Genomic DNA, 14,149 nt, shown 5'->3' with positions numbered 1-14,149 from the left:
CTACAAAGAGTGAGAGCCAATGGTGTAGGGATTTGAATGAATACTGAAGGATTCACGGATCAAGCTCGAATGATCAAGAAACCATGCTCTAATACCAGTTGAAAGGTGAGAAGGATCGAAGCTTGCACAGGAGAGCTATGGCAGGAGAGCAAGAGCAAGAGAGAGAGAGACTCACAATGTGGGAACTCCAACAGTCACAATGTGTGACCAACCTTCCCTTTATTCATCTGTCACTAAAAGAATAAAGAATAAAGTGACGGTGACATGCATCCACTGCCTAAAGTGTGCAGGCACGAGCACTGTCAGTGTAGTAATACATGGGCGACTAGGTGGAGGCACCTTTACCCCCAACAAATTATGTGCTCAAAATGCTAGAAGAGCTTTGTCATAAGGTTGTCATAAGGCAGTCCTTGCTGTAATTGATATACCTATGATCTATTTCCATGACCTAAAGGTCTAGCTAAGTTTTGCAAATGCTACACTAAAAGGTTGATTTGTGGAGTTGAATTCAAAGTGATAAGCTAGAAGCTGGCAAAGAGAGAGGCTAGTGGGCCATTTGCATGTGGAGGACTATGCTGATAAAGATCTAAAATGCATCAGCCGCTAGAGGACACATAGCTAGATGACATAGAGTGACAAAAGAAACCATTCACCAAAATGATGAAAGGAATAATGCTGACATTATCTTCACCTTGGATCTCAAAGTGCCAAAAGAAACCATTTGCAATATGGTAGGCATAGAGATGGAAGAGTTGTCACCTTTGATTTCAAGGTGCACAATAGGATCAACTTCCAAAAGTTACTCCCCATGTGAACCAAGAGCTACTTAGTCAAAATAGGGATTCAAGATCTTCCAACAAAGTTGTCCTCACCAAGGGCTTAGGAGTAGTCACCTCGATAAGAAGCCCACTGAAGTTTGATTAGGGTAGCTGGAGTGGTGCTATCCTATTTTGGAAGTTGACAAGATTGCTTGGCATGCCTTTTGTTATGCAAATCCTCACAAATAGGATGATTGTACTTACTACCCCTAGCCCCTATTGGTACAATCAGTTTAAGCAAGAGGACCACAGGTGTTACAAATTCCCTAAGGTGTCAAATGTTTATTTTCCCTAAAATAATAAGACTTATATGTTCCAACCACCAAATCTAGCACCCTCCTTCAACCATTTCATGAAAACTTTTGGCAATTTCCCGATCCCAGCCTTCATCACAAGATGCCACTATCTAAGGTTGCTAGTGGAGTTCCTCCATCAATCGATCACCCCATATGAAGATGGGTTTCCACCCTTTTTTTAAATATAAATGTAGGAATCGATCGGGTGTCAATGGTGCAACTTCACCTCAAGGAAAAATTTTGCTACCATATTTTTGTGCATCCATGTTGGAGGACATGTTGGATAGTAAGTTCACCATGTGCACTCGTCCTTTTTACACCAAGTTTCCTCAACCCCCACATTGTAGTAATAGAATTGAAGAGGGCCCTACAAACGCTACACCCACTCCCTGTATTGTGTAATCACAATCACAAGAAAATACAATAATTTAAAAAAATGATTGTAAAAGAGAAAACAGGACAAAAAAAGGCAAGACTACATGATGAGAGAGAGCACAATCACGTGCATTGCATGTAGGGTGTATCCTAGCCCCTCTCCCCACTTCAGCATCCCAAGGCACATCAAGGGAAGGACACTATGACTCTAGTGGTAAGACCTATCATGGTGGGCAATACATTGCACCAACAACAATGCACCCATTGGGTATTCAAGGATGGGACAACACCCTTGACTACTAAGGTTAACCCAACTTCTGATTACACTAGTGCATGTATCTCACACTCCATAGTGAATGTAGTATCACACCCAAGGAGTGCAGAGATTGTTGTTGTAGATACATCAAAGAATTCAAGAAAATCCATGGAGGCATCCCAGAAATCTTATAGCTTAAAGCCACCCTCAAGGGTCATGACAACTAGGTCCGCTCAATCACCCACCCAATCATCCAATCTGACATGATCAGCTCTACCTCATGGAACTAGTCCCCAAAGATTTGGGTCCTCATTTGTGATGAGTGGGAGAAGGAGAGATACTCCCACATGCATACGTGCACACACACACACACACACACACACACACACACACAGATTGAGGTTGCGAATGTGAGGAAAGAGGGTGAAGCATTCTTGACTTCTCCATCTCCATCTTCTTCTTTGCATTCTCTTCTTCTTATGGAGGTTGGAGCTTGAAGTGGGCCAAATGTAGATCAAGCTATTGCATGAAAAAGGAGGCTACACAAGAATCACAAGACAAACTCAAGCTTTAAATCATTTCAACTCCTACAACCTCAAAGCCATTTTGAAATAATAGGAGAGCTCTCTCTCTCTCTCTCTCTCTCCAAGATTGTCCCACCTAGTTTGCACACAATCAAACTGTAAGAGAGGGGGATTTAATAATGGGAAAATACTAGCTACATTGGCTAGTATATAAGGTGTTAGGGACTTGATTTTGGACCATTAGATTATAATACAAGTCTCCTTTTATCCTCACCTCTCTCTCCAAGATTCCATGACTTCTTCTTCTCTCTTTCTTTCTTTCTCTCTTCTTTTCTAGTCTTTATCTCTCCTCATCACTCTCTTTCTCTCTCTTCTTGAAATCTTTCTCTATCCTCTACACTGTCTCTTTCTCCTCTTCTTCTCTCTCTCATGTCCTCTTCTTGACAAGTGGTATCAGAGCCATAGGTTTTTGATCCAGTTGGCCAACATTTCATTTAGTTGTCTTTTTTCTAGTCACACATAATTAAGAGCCACATGTACACAGGTACAGACATGACATGGAGCAGCAGTGTAGTTATCAAGGAATTTTGAACCAAAAGGACTGTAGATCTAGAGCATTAATGGAGTCTTGGACCAATTTTGGTGGTAGGAAGACTAAAATTAGCAACTCATTGGTCATTTCATGCCATTTTTTGAAGGTATTTCTCTTAAAACAATGGTAACATGAGCTAGTGGAGAAAATAGTTAATGCTACTTTTCAGGGAGAGTTTTTCTCCCTCTTTCTTTTCAAGCTTCTACCAAGCTTCCATGGAGGATATCATCCCCTTCTTTCCATTTTCTTACAGCAATAAATCATTTGATTCACACCGAAGGTAAAAGCCAACAGAGCATGCTCACGAGTCTAACCATGCTCACGAGTCTAACCATGCTAGGAGATATCGGCCTCAAGACCTCTGGTAGTGGAATCAATGATCAAGATAGCACAATCAGCCTATGATGTCCCTGTAATCATGTTCTAGATGAAGTCACAGGTTCAATATACATAGGTCTTCCTTCTTTATCAAGCTTGTGGTGCCCCTGCAGATAATATTTCCTGACTTCATCAAGTTCTGCATAGTCAAAGTCCTCCTCAATGCTATCAGCACCAGACTCCTTCCTCCATTGCAGCATTTGAGCCCACATTTGCTTCGTCTTTTCAATGTCATGATCCATCATTCGGGATTTGGAGTCCAAAAAAGGGGGGCAGAAAAAAGAGGATTGGTGAAGAAAGGGGATGAGCCTAGATTCGAGGTTCGAAGAGAGGGGGAGGACACTGCATTCTACTCCTGCCTCTCATTTTTGAGGACTCGAGGTTTGAACAGAGGGGGAGGACACTGCGTTCCTGGATTCGAGGTTCGAAGAGAGGGGGAGGACACTGCGTTCTACTCCCGCCTCTCGTTTCTTGAGGATTTGATGATCCAAGTTACAACTATAGCAATCTTCCTAACCATTCCAACTATGCCTATGCTCCTCACTCCAAATGTGTGGATGTGCCCAACGTTGTCCTTCTACCTGGAGTACAGACACTGGTGAATGCTTATGCTTGTAACTACACCCAAGGTTATAGGGGGGATGGCTACAGGAATGGCACTCAATGCAAAGATATAGGTGAATGCTTGGAAGAATTGGATGATTGTGTTAAAGATTTATCAAAGAGCTTGTGCTGGAAGCACGAAACATGAAAGGTTGGATTTGCGATGGTACTGACTGGAAGCCATGAACTATGTCTTACATTCATATGCAGACCCTCTCTTGTATGGATTGTTGCACCTATTGTCATTGTTGCACATGTTGTCATTCCCACTCATGGTGCTCCAATTGCAAATTGGAACGCCGTACCAGCATGGCAATAGCTGTCATTATCTCATATGTCGCAAAAATGTCGCCAACATATTTTCGAGGGCCGCCTCCGAAGGGTAAGTACCTAAAATTTTACAGTACTTCAATTGGTGCTTGCCCATCTAGAGGCCACCTCTCTAACCTAAATTCATCTTCATCCTCCCAATATTCTAGAGATCGATGCAGATTCCACACAAAGATAAAAACATCATTGCCCTTGTTTATATGATAATTTCCAATCATATCATCTTGTAATGCTTGTCTTATTAGGATTGGTGGCTCTGGATATAGGCGTAATGTCTCATTAACAACTCGCCTTATTAGCTTAAGCTTTTCCATGTCATCTATTGTTGGTAACCTGTCTCCAAGAATGTTATCAACCTCTTCTTGAAGTTTTGTTGTGGTAGCTGGATTCTTTGCCAGAAGATAGAAGGCCCATGTTAGCACTGTTGTAGATGTTTCATGGCCAGCTATCAACAAAGTCATCAGGTCATCTCTAAGCTAGATAAGTTGTTGCATCAATTGTGTGGTTAATCTCAGTATCAGGGCTGGCAGGCTCAACATCAGTGTCGTCTACAGTGATAAAATTTCGGGCATGTTTGAAAGAAATAGGTTTGCTATCACTATCTGCATCAAACTCTTCAGCAAACCCTGGCTCTTTAGACCTCATGGATGCCAGAAATAGGTCTAGTTTGTGAAAGTCATATGTAAAGTTCAGAATCTTCAAAAGGATCTTTGTCAGTATCAAGGCTAGCAGGTTCAACATCAGTATCATCTGCAATGACAAACTTTTGGGCATGTTTGAAAGAAAGATCTGGTTTTCTATCACTATCTACATCAGACTCTTCAGCAAACCCAGGCTCCTAAGACATCATGGATGCCAAAAATAGGTCTAGTTTGTGAAAATCATATGTGAAGTCCAAATGTACTACTTGACGAGTACGATCACTTCAAACAAGTCATCTTTTTATGGACTAACAAGCCAACCACAGAATTCCATTTTCAATTCTAGAGAAGAATGTCCTTTGGTAACCTCCTTCAGCAGGGAAAGCGGTACACAACAGACCAATACATTTCTTATAGACTGCTCATAGCCAGTTTCTGGTGTCCCTAACTGCATTCAGGGACCTATTCGTTGATCAATGTTGTTTGCAAATATCTGTGAAGCATATGGAGGAGTAATGTATGCTTGTGATGGATATGAAGCCTTTGTAGTTGTCTGCTGGAAACAACAAATGCTTGGTGTGGAGTTGCAGCATTGATACGCATTGGCCTACTTGAACACTAGACACCTTACATGACTGTTCAGGGATAGCATTTTCTCTATTGTATGTACTTTCTTCTGAGCCACAACTATTTGGAATGCAAACTATAGGCCTGTGAAAGTTAGATTCTCAATTTGTTGGAGGTACTTTATGAAGAGGAACTATGGTGGCAAGTTAACAGTCGATCAAGCAGACGGGAGGCTTTAGTAAATGTCAAATGTAAAGTGGATCGGTACTATTAAGATATGCTTTAGCTAAATACAAGTCGTGGAGTTTGCATGAATCAAAATTCCAAGAGATATTGAGTGTGATTGCATGGCATTACAGACATGTTGTCTGATGATGGTATTGCAGACATATACTCTAATGTTGGCATTGCAGGAAGGTTAAAAGAAAGATCTAGTGTGCTTTCTCACAAAGCTGGGTCGCTATTTGTAACACTCTAGAGGGACGAGATGCACTGAGGCATCAAAGTTGCCAAAGGGCATTTTCATCCAAAAGAACAAGCTCAACAATCTTTGTGTTGCTGTCAACAAATACCTGCTAAAATTATAGCACCCCCCCTCCAGAGATAGCTATATTTCCATATCTATCCGAGTTGCATTAGAGACTAAGATCTTAGGCTACTCAAACACTACTACCTGCATTTAGATCTCTAACTGATAAGATTATCATGTTTAGAGAAAGGACATGCTAATGGCTTCAATGATATTAAGGAAGGTGAATTGTTGACTAATTGTGCAACCCTAGAGCTTTGACCATGCTGCAATAGTTTTTGAGCCAGATTTTTTATTGCTAAAGACTGATCTTGGTACTTGACAGAGATGAACAAGCTACTACTAGAGGCATCAATGCTGATCTTAGCAATTGACATAGCTTATTGATGCAATTCACCTTGTGGAAGACAAGAACAGAAATAGAGAAGTTATCCAACTTTGCTGATGCTCATCAAACAAGAAGATTATGAAAGAAACTTGATTACAATGCAAGTGAGATCAATAGCCCCAGCTTTAGTGAACAAGGTTGGCTTCAAACACAAGCTAATACTGACAAACTTGGAGCTTTAATTGATCGATATATTTCTCTTATGAGGGCGGACAAGGACAATAGAGCAAGACTTGAATCAAGTATGGATTCTCATCACCCTGAGTATTATCAATAGCATGATGAGTATTCTCATGGGCATTATGCACCCGATGCTTATGCTTATGACCAACGTGTATATGCTAATGGTACACACTATGATCTGCATGCATCTTTATGAATATAGACAGCAGCAACATGCTGGACAGAATGTTAATGCTTATAGATATGATGTGCCATGTCATAATGCAGAGTATCATTCCATTGAATCTTGGCAGCAGAATGGCTATTATGGGCAACATGCTTATGCGTATGAGCATCCACCTTTTCAGCAACATAGTCATGATTATACATGTGAACCTTTCTTAATTGAGAAACCCAGTTCTTATGGACGTGACAATAATGGTCATGCTTATCAGTACTCTTCTAGCTTTGATCAGCAACAAGTTCATAACTACCATGGTATCCTATATCCCAATCAGTTCATACCTCATAATTACCCAAATGTAATGATGAGTTCTTTTCCAAATGCTAATGATGAAGAAGAGAGCAATGAGCAAGCTGAACAACAAGACTGGGATAATGAGCAACATGATCAACAAGAAGATGAGCAAGAAGACCAAGAAGATGTACAAGAAGGGAACAATGATGAAGAGCTAGATGTACAAGATGATGACATCTTAGCTTATGAATCACATGAGCCGCTCATAGATGTAGATGGTTATGCTGAAGGTTTTAGACTCTTGGAGAAACCTCATGATGATATTCTTGAGCATCACTTTACTCTTAATCAAGGTTTACAATAGCCATTGCACGCATTTGATAATGAGTACCTTAATCACGATTATGATGACTGGCATATGTTTGATGATGATATAATATATGATATGAGGGTACATGAATATGAAGATGGCATTGTGCTTCCCTATGATCCGAGAGATTATGGATGTGATTATGGACTTGATTATGGGGATACTTCATTGTATCCATTTGATTCGGGTGGATTGGAGTATGTGGTTGATGGGCATTCTCTTCTCTTGGACAATCATTATGATGGAATACCTTTTGATCCAGGAGGATAATGGATTGCTTGGGATCTCATTTAGACCAACATCCTTCTTTTTTTGGTAGACTCTTTTGGCTGAAGATTGGTTATCTATGGCCATATTTTAGTGCAAGGAAGATTGCAGAGAGCTCACTGTTTTACACTAGATTTTACTTTTAACTTTGAACAACCAAACCCAACCTACATGAGCTGAAAGCACTTACCAAGAGCTCCATTTTGATGTGTAGCATGCCTCGATCGGAGTCTCCTACAGAAATTTATGACAGATTTACTATAGCAATGCCCTATAGTAAACAGCTTGTTATATCCACTATTTGCACATTTACTCAAGTTATTTAGGTCAAAAATTCATTTTTATAATTCCCCAATAAGGCCCATGTATCGTACATACCACAATGACCCATCATACGCAATAATACCTCTTCATTCATTAGTATACCCATGTAATAATGCAACAGAGTAGTACTCTGATCTGCTCATGCCTAGTTATCATAAGTGCCCAAATTGTTTTTAAGGGCAAAAAACCTTCGCGTGGGGATGGAATGTAAAAGAGGGGGATTTAATAATGGGGAAATACTAGCTACATTGGCTGGTATATAAGGTGTTAGGGACTTGAATTTTAGACCATTAGATTATAATACAAGTCTCATTTCATCCTCACCTCTCTCTCCAAGCTTTCATGGCTTCTTCCTCTCTTTCTGTCTTTCTCTCTCCTTTTCTAGTCTTTTTCCCTCCTCGTCACTCTCTTTCTCTCTCTTCCTGCAGTCTTTGTCTCTCTTCTGCACTCTCTCTCTCTCTCCTCTTCTTCTCTCTCTCCTGTCCTCTTCTTGACACAAACCCCTCTGTCTATCCAATCACAATAGCCAATTGCAAGCATGCCCGACTAGTCTAATTGTAGTTCAAACCCCTCCCATGTCATATCTCAACCAAATGTCATAGTCAAGCCTATCCTATCAAGTTCTCTTTTTTTAGTTATATCATCCTACCCCTCCCCTTTTCCCCGCCCTTTTTTGGTAAAGTTTTGTTCACATGATAAATTGAGTCATTTTTAATCTCATTTATCATTACCCCCTAGGGTACAAGGGCAGCATCTACAAGTGAGGGTTAGACTTGAGCTCTTGCCCTAATAGTGAGATGTGCCTAAAAACTTTCTCGAAAATCTCAACATAACCACCGAAGACAAATTGAGAATCAATCCCACGAGAGGAATATTTGCATGAATGAGTTCAAGCAAAGAATGTGATATTGAAATACTTACTTGCCAAAGTGCTATGCACTTTGTAGAACTAGAGGGAGAGATAGGAAAAGGGGTGGTTACAACCAATAAGGAGATTGAAAATGGGGTTAAGAAAATAATGGACAAATTATAAGAGGAATTAAATGCGAAATGAGGCAAATTAACATGATATGATAAAACTATCATTTCAATAATTAATAAAGAGACATTGCAAAAGAAGATTGCATTCCTAAATATTCTATCTAAGGGATGGCATGTTTAGGAGGCCTCTCTACATAATGTCATGAAGAAACACAAGAGGAACTAGTTGCTAAAGAGAATCAAGGATGCTCAAAGACTTACAAGCTAGAGACCAAACTATGACCACTTTTGGGGGAAAAAAAGGGTTCAAGTGGATGATACCATGAAGAATCATCAAGCAAGTAAAGAATCAAGAAACTTGGAGTTTGGAAGTATGGAAGATAAAGTCCTGAACTATTAAATCAACCAAAATGTTTCAAGGGAACCAAAGTATGGATCATAAATGAACTTGCACAAACATATGTCAAAGCATGTGTAAGTTGAAATTACAAGATAAAAACAACTAGAAAAGAAAGAAAATGGGCAATTTATCCAAGTGACAAACTCATCATCTAGGAGTTTAGAAAGCTCAAGATTAAGATACTCTTGGGTCATGATGTATTCAATAACTTTTATAATTATAGTAGTTGGTTTTCTTCTTTTGCTAATGGCACCCTCACATGGGTTTTATTTCATGTCAATGGCATCACAAAGTGGGTTGGAACTAAAAACTTTGGTATGTGTTTTTTTGTCATGTACGCCTTCGAGGTTTCTAAAAGGGCATTAATATGACTTTGGGTTTCTAAAAGGACATTAATATGACTTTGGTATGTCTTTTTATCCTATATGCCTTTGAGATTCAACAACATTAGGAATGTCTTACTAGTATAAGACTTCAATACTCACACAAGAAATAGTCAATCTACTCTCTATGACACAAGTAATGAAATGTTCAATAAACTTGCATCACAAGATGAGGTGGAATTATTCAAATCGGCCCAAGGCAAAGAGTTGACGGAATATGGAACACATCTACTAGCATTAGGGAGTGCACATAATCTAGCCATTCTTAATGGACTTTCACATTAGCCATGATAAGATGGCTTCACATGCTACAACAATAAGAAGGAAATGAGTTCAGTTGATTATTTGATTGGTTTACCAAACTTGATACCAAACATACTTCAGCAACCCATGCCTTCCCACACATTGTGCCATCCACTAAGCCATCACAACGATGAGCCCCACAAAGTGGTTGGCATGATATGCAAAGAGACATGAGCATGCCTTTAGTGAGAGGTGTCACTTAATGTCTGTACACATGGGTATGATCGGACTCTCTTAAGATGCTTTGACAAGAAAAAAAATGGAACACTTTACTAGATTGAGACAAAGATTTATTCTATGTTCTCAAGACAAGAGAGTAAAAGAGCATGGACAAAATTTCATGAGTCAAATGATATACCACATATACATATTACTAGACTTGATTATTAGCATGGATATGTGTGCACGCTTTACAATGTACTAGGTTGGAACCCTATGCCCCTCCCCTCAATTTATAAATTGACATTATAGTCCTTTCACAAAGAAGAGAGTGAAACATGGTATATGGAGATTAAAGAATAGAACTCATGATCATGATCGCTTACTAACAAAGCACTTTGCACATGCCTATGATATTCTATCACCATCGTTGACTCATATTTTCAATAGAGCAATTTGTGAGGAACTTCCAACTAGATGGTCATACTATACAATTGTATCACTCTTCAAGAGTGGAAACCCTATGACACCCAATAATTACAAGAACATTATGATTGGCCACATGCTAGCTAATATATATGGATCTATTGTAGAGCAATCCTTGAGCAAATGGACAAAGATGCATGGCGTGAGATCAATAGATTAGGCTAATTTTAGACAAGGATACACCACACTAGACCATATTTTCATACTAAGGACAATTATTGAGGAAGAGCAAGCATGTGAGAAAAATTATATATTGTTGGTTTGTGGATTTTCATAAGGCACTTAATACAATGTCATGTGCCAAACTCGTGGAAAGATTACAAAATATTGGAGTCCTCAAGGAGATGTAATGAAGTATCTCTATTCTATATAAAAGAACGGCATACAAAGTACAAACTCCTAGAGATACTTGAGATTCTATCAATATCAAAATTGGAGTAAAACATGGATGTCCACTCTCATCCACTTTGTTTGGCATTTATATAGATGAGGTTTTAGATTATATTGATAGATAAGGAGGGGTTGGAGCCAACTTAGCTAGGGTATTAATCTTGCTCTATATAGATGATGTTGTACTTTTATCTGAATCATCCAAGGGACTACAAATACACTTAGATGCATTATTAGCTTTCTGTGAACGGGAAACCTTAGGGGGAATCTTGAGAAAACCAAGGTTATGATATTCAACACCTTAATCACTTGGATGACAAGTATCATTTTACTTTTGATGAAGAGCCAATGGAGACTTTCAAAGAATACATATACTTGGGAGTTACTTCAAAGGGCCACAATTCTGTTGGACATTAGAGGGGCTCAACTAGCACAAGCATATGTAGCATTATGTGCACTAGAGAGACAATGTGCATACATATAGATACATGAACTATGCACCAAAATATGGCTCTTCCATACAATGATCACACCTACACTCCTATATGGGGCAAGCATTTGGGGCCCAAGCCTCTATCATATGAGGATACACCCACTAAAAGATCATGATGGACCGAGAGGGTGTTTTATGATGGATGGGAACATATGGAGCGATCGTTGGTCATGATGATATCATGTATGATACAAGCAAAGAGTTCAACCCCACATGAGATCATTGAAGCAAAGATGGGGACAACACCTATGGTGGTTGAGGCCCTACTCCATACATGCAATGATTAGCATTGGCTTCATCTAAATAATAAGCAGCTATAATTGATAGGGGGCATTGCTAGTATGCATAGATGGGTACATGGATGAGATTTCATGGTTTGCAAATTGAGAGATTAACCCCCTATGGTTACAATCTAAATTCCCCTACACTCTAGCTCAATCAATTAGAGCTAAACAATGTGATCAAAGCAAATATATTGAGACTAGATGTTGAGAACTTGGATTAGACCTCTCTCTCCACACAATACAAGGGTGGCATGTTTCCAAATCACTTCCTTCAACTCTCTAAGAATTGTTTCATCACTCAACTGAGATATATGGATACCCATCTACCACATGGTCTACATACAACTATTGGGCATATATGTATGTCAACATATCATCTAAGGGTTGAAACAAGAAAATGGGAAGGTGTGGAGATAGAAGATTCCATATGCAAATTCTCTAAGAGAGAGCCATAGGTAGAGGAGCATTACATCTATCATTTATGGTATACTATGATATTTGAGGCAAATTTTACTATCTATTCCAAGAGGGTTTTGGCCCTACGTGACAAGCGATAAAATTTGAGAACCAAAGGTTTTTGGGATTCTTCCTCTTACAACTCCAAAGGAGCAAAGGAACAATTCCATTAGTATCTCATTGTGGATTTCCCTTTTGGTGCAAATGGCACCCCAAAGTAAATTGTAACTAAAATTTTGATGTATGTCACTTTGACATATAAGCCTCTTAGGCATCTAAAATTATATTAATACAACACTCTTTCTCTCTCTAAAGCAATCCATTCAACCATCCACTCAACTTTTAACATATTAATCAAATATAACCAATCTCAACTTTTAGCATGCTTGTCATTATTTGGGTCTACCTTAGTGAAGGTCTATGAGGAGAGCATCTTAAAGGTGTATTGAAACACCATGTAGGACTAGGTGGTCTTTACTTTACTCTCCTTTATGTTGAATTGGTGGTTACCTTCTCTTGTATAGAAGCCTAGATCAATATGTGTTGCATAGAATAATCATTCCATATCATGTGCTTCTTGTTCTACATAACCATGTGATGTTTTATAATGACAATGCTCAATATATATTATGTATTGCTAGTAGCTCAATTAACATGAGCTCATGTCAACAACTTTAGTACAAATTAGACTACAAATTCAGATAATCTACCATAAAAGACATGTATCTCATTTTGAAAATCTCAATATATTTTGTTCATTGTTGTAGCTACCAAGCACTATGTGATAATGGAAGGCAATCACAAAAAACTTTGATTCGAGAATAACTATAGACATTAGGACATCTAAAAGTTAACTAAATTAACCAACCTTATCAAACATAAGCAACTCAAAATCAATCCAATGACAATCCATAATGCAAATCTCAAGTAAGCTCAATTCATTAGCATTACCCATAAGAGCATATACTGAGGTAACCATGTACCAAATCTACACTTGCTTTTTGATATTCCATCTATTGTACAAATTCATTCTCCCCTTTAAAAACATAGGCATTGATTAACCTAATCCTATTAAAAACTATTATTTTTTTAATGAAAGGGCACACATACTACCTAATTACTACTTACAAAGGTGTTTTACATAACCTAAAAATGAGGCATAAATCACAAGAATACTTGTAACCTTCCTTTTGCAAATTTATTGCAAATAACTCATTTGTTTTAAACATACAAACATCTTATACATAAAGAATATTAGATATTATTTAGAGAACTCAAAATGCATCTTCCCCTTGCATAAGAGCGTCTTGATACAAATTTTGTAGTATGCACTAAAAGCCCATTGTTTACATATGTCTACGAAAACCTCAACAAAAAAGGTACAAGTCAAACACACGAAATCTCTTCGAATCCCAAATTGAGGTTAAGCAAGCAATCCCAATTCTAGGGAACATCCTAGAAGAGTCCTACCATGCAACTTTTTTCACCCGTTTCAATTGTCAATTGATGTGTTTTGTGTTGAGCTTTTATCAATCAATGTGTTGCCTTTTATTGGCTTACGCCAAGCTAGTAATTATGCCACAATTATGTTTATTTATGCATCACACATGGATATTTGATCTCTTAGTATTCAACACCAAGATTTGCACTTTCACTTTCCTAAAAAGCAATATTCTTACAATACTACAGAGAAAAAAAGACAAAGTGGCCAAACTTGCAATTATAGCTAGTAAACAAACTTAGCTAATACAAAACCTATGCACTGATGATCTCACAATTTCTCAAGCATTTGGCAAAGGCACATCATCTATCTCAAATGAAATCTATCTCGACACTACAAAAGCCATCCAACTTATAGATTGAAACTATTTGCCAAAAACCTTGTCACATTGAACTTCTTTAAAATTTACGACTTT

General features: G+C 38.5%; 1 protein-coding gene and 1 pseudogene across 1 annotated transcript in view; both read right to left on the bottom strand.

Annotated features, from left to right (window-relative positions):
* Window positions 1–4,240: 4,240 nt before the first annotated feature.
* Window positions 4,241–4,633, bottom strand: LOC148034390 (protein LUTEIN DEFICIENT 5, chloroplastic pseudogene; annotated as a pseudogene).
* An 8,811-nt stretch (window positions 4,634–13,444) lies between these two features.
* The window catches only part of LOC148034389 (seryl-tRNA synthetase / serine-tRNA ligase), a 34,663-nt gene continuing 33,958 nt past the window's right edge, over window positions 13,445–14,149 (bottom strand). The window contains exon 10 of the mRNA XM_087679336.1: window positions 13,445–13,599. Coding sequence (XP_087535462.1) covers window positions 13,495–13,599 — 105 coding nt within the window. The 3' untranslated portion in view covers window positions 13,445–13,494. The remainder of the gene's footprint in view (window positions 13,600–14,149) is intronic.

This window comes from Lygodium microphyllum, chromosome 6 (genome assembly GCF_053477565.2).
Source record: "Lygodium microphyllum isolate KBCC chromosome 6, Lygodium_microphyllum_v1.1.10, whole genome shotgun sequence".
Taxonomy (NCBI): domain Eukaryota; kingdom Viridiplantae; phylum Streptophyta; class Polypodiopsida; order Schizaeales; family Lygodiaceae; genus Lygodium; species Lygodium microphyllum.
Note: the sequence above shows the minus strand (reverse complement) of the source record. Positions and strands in the feature narration are given on the sequence as shown.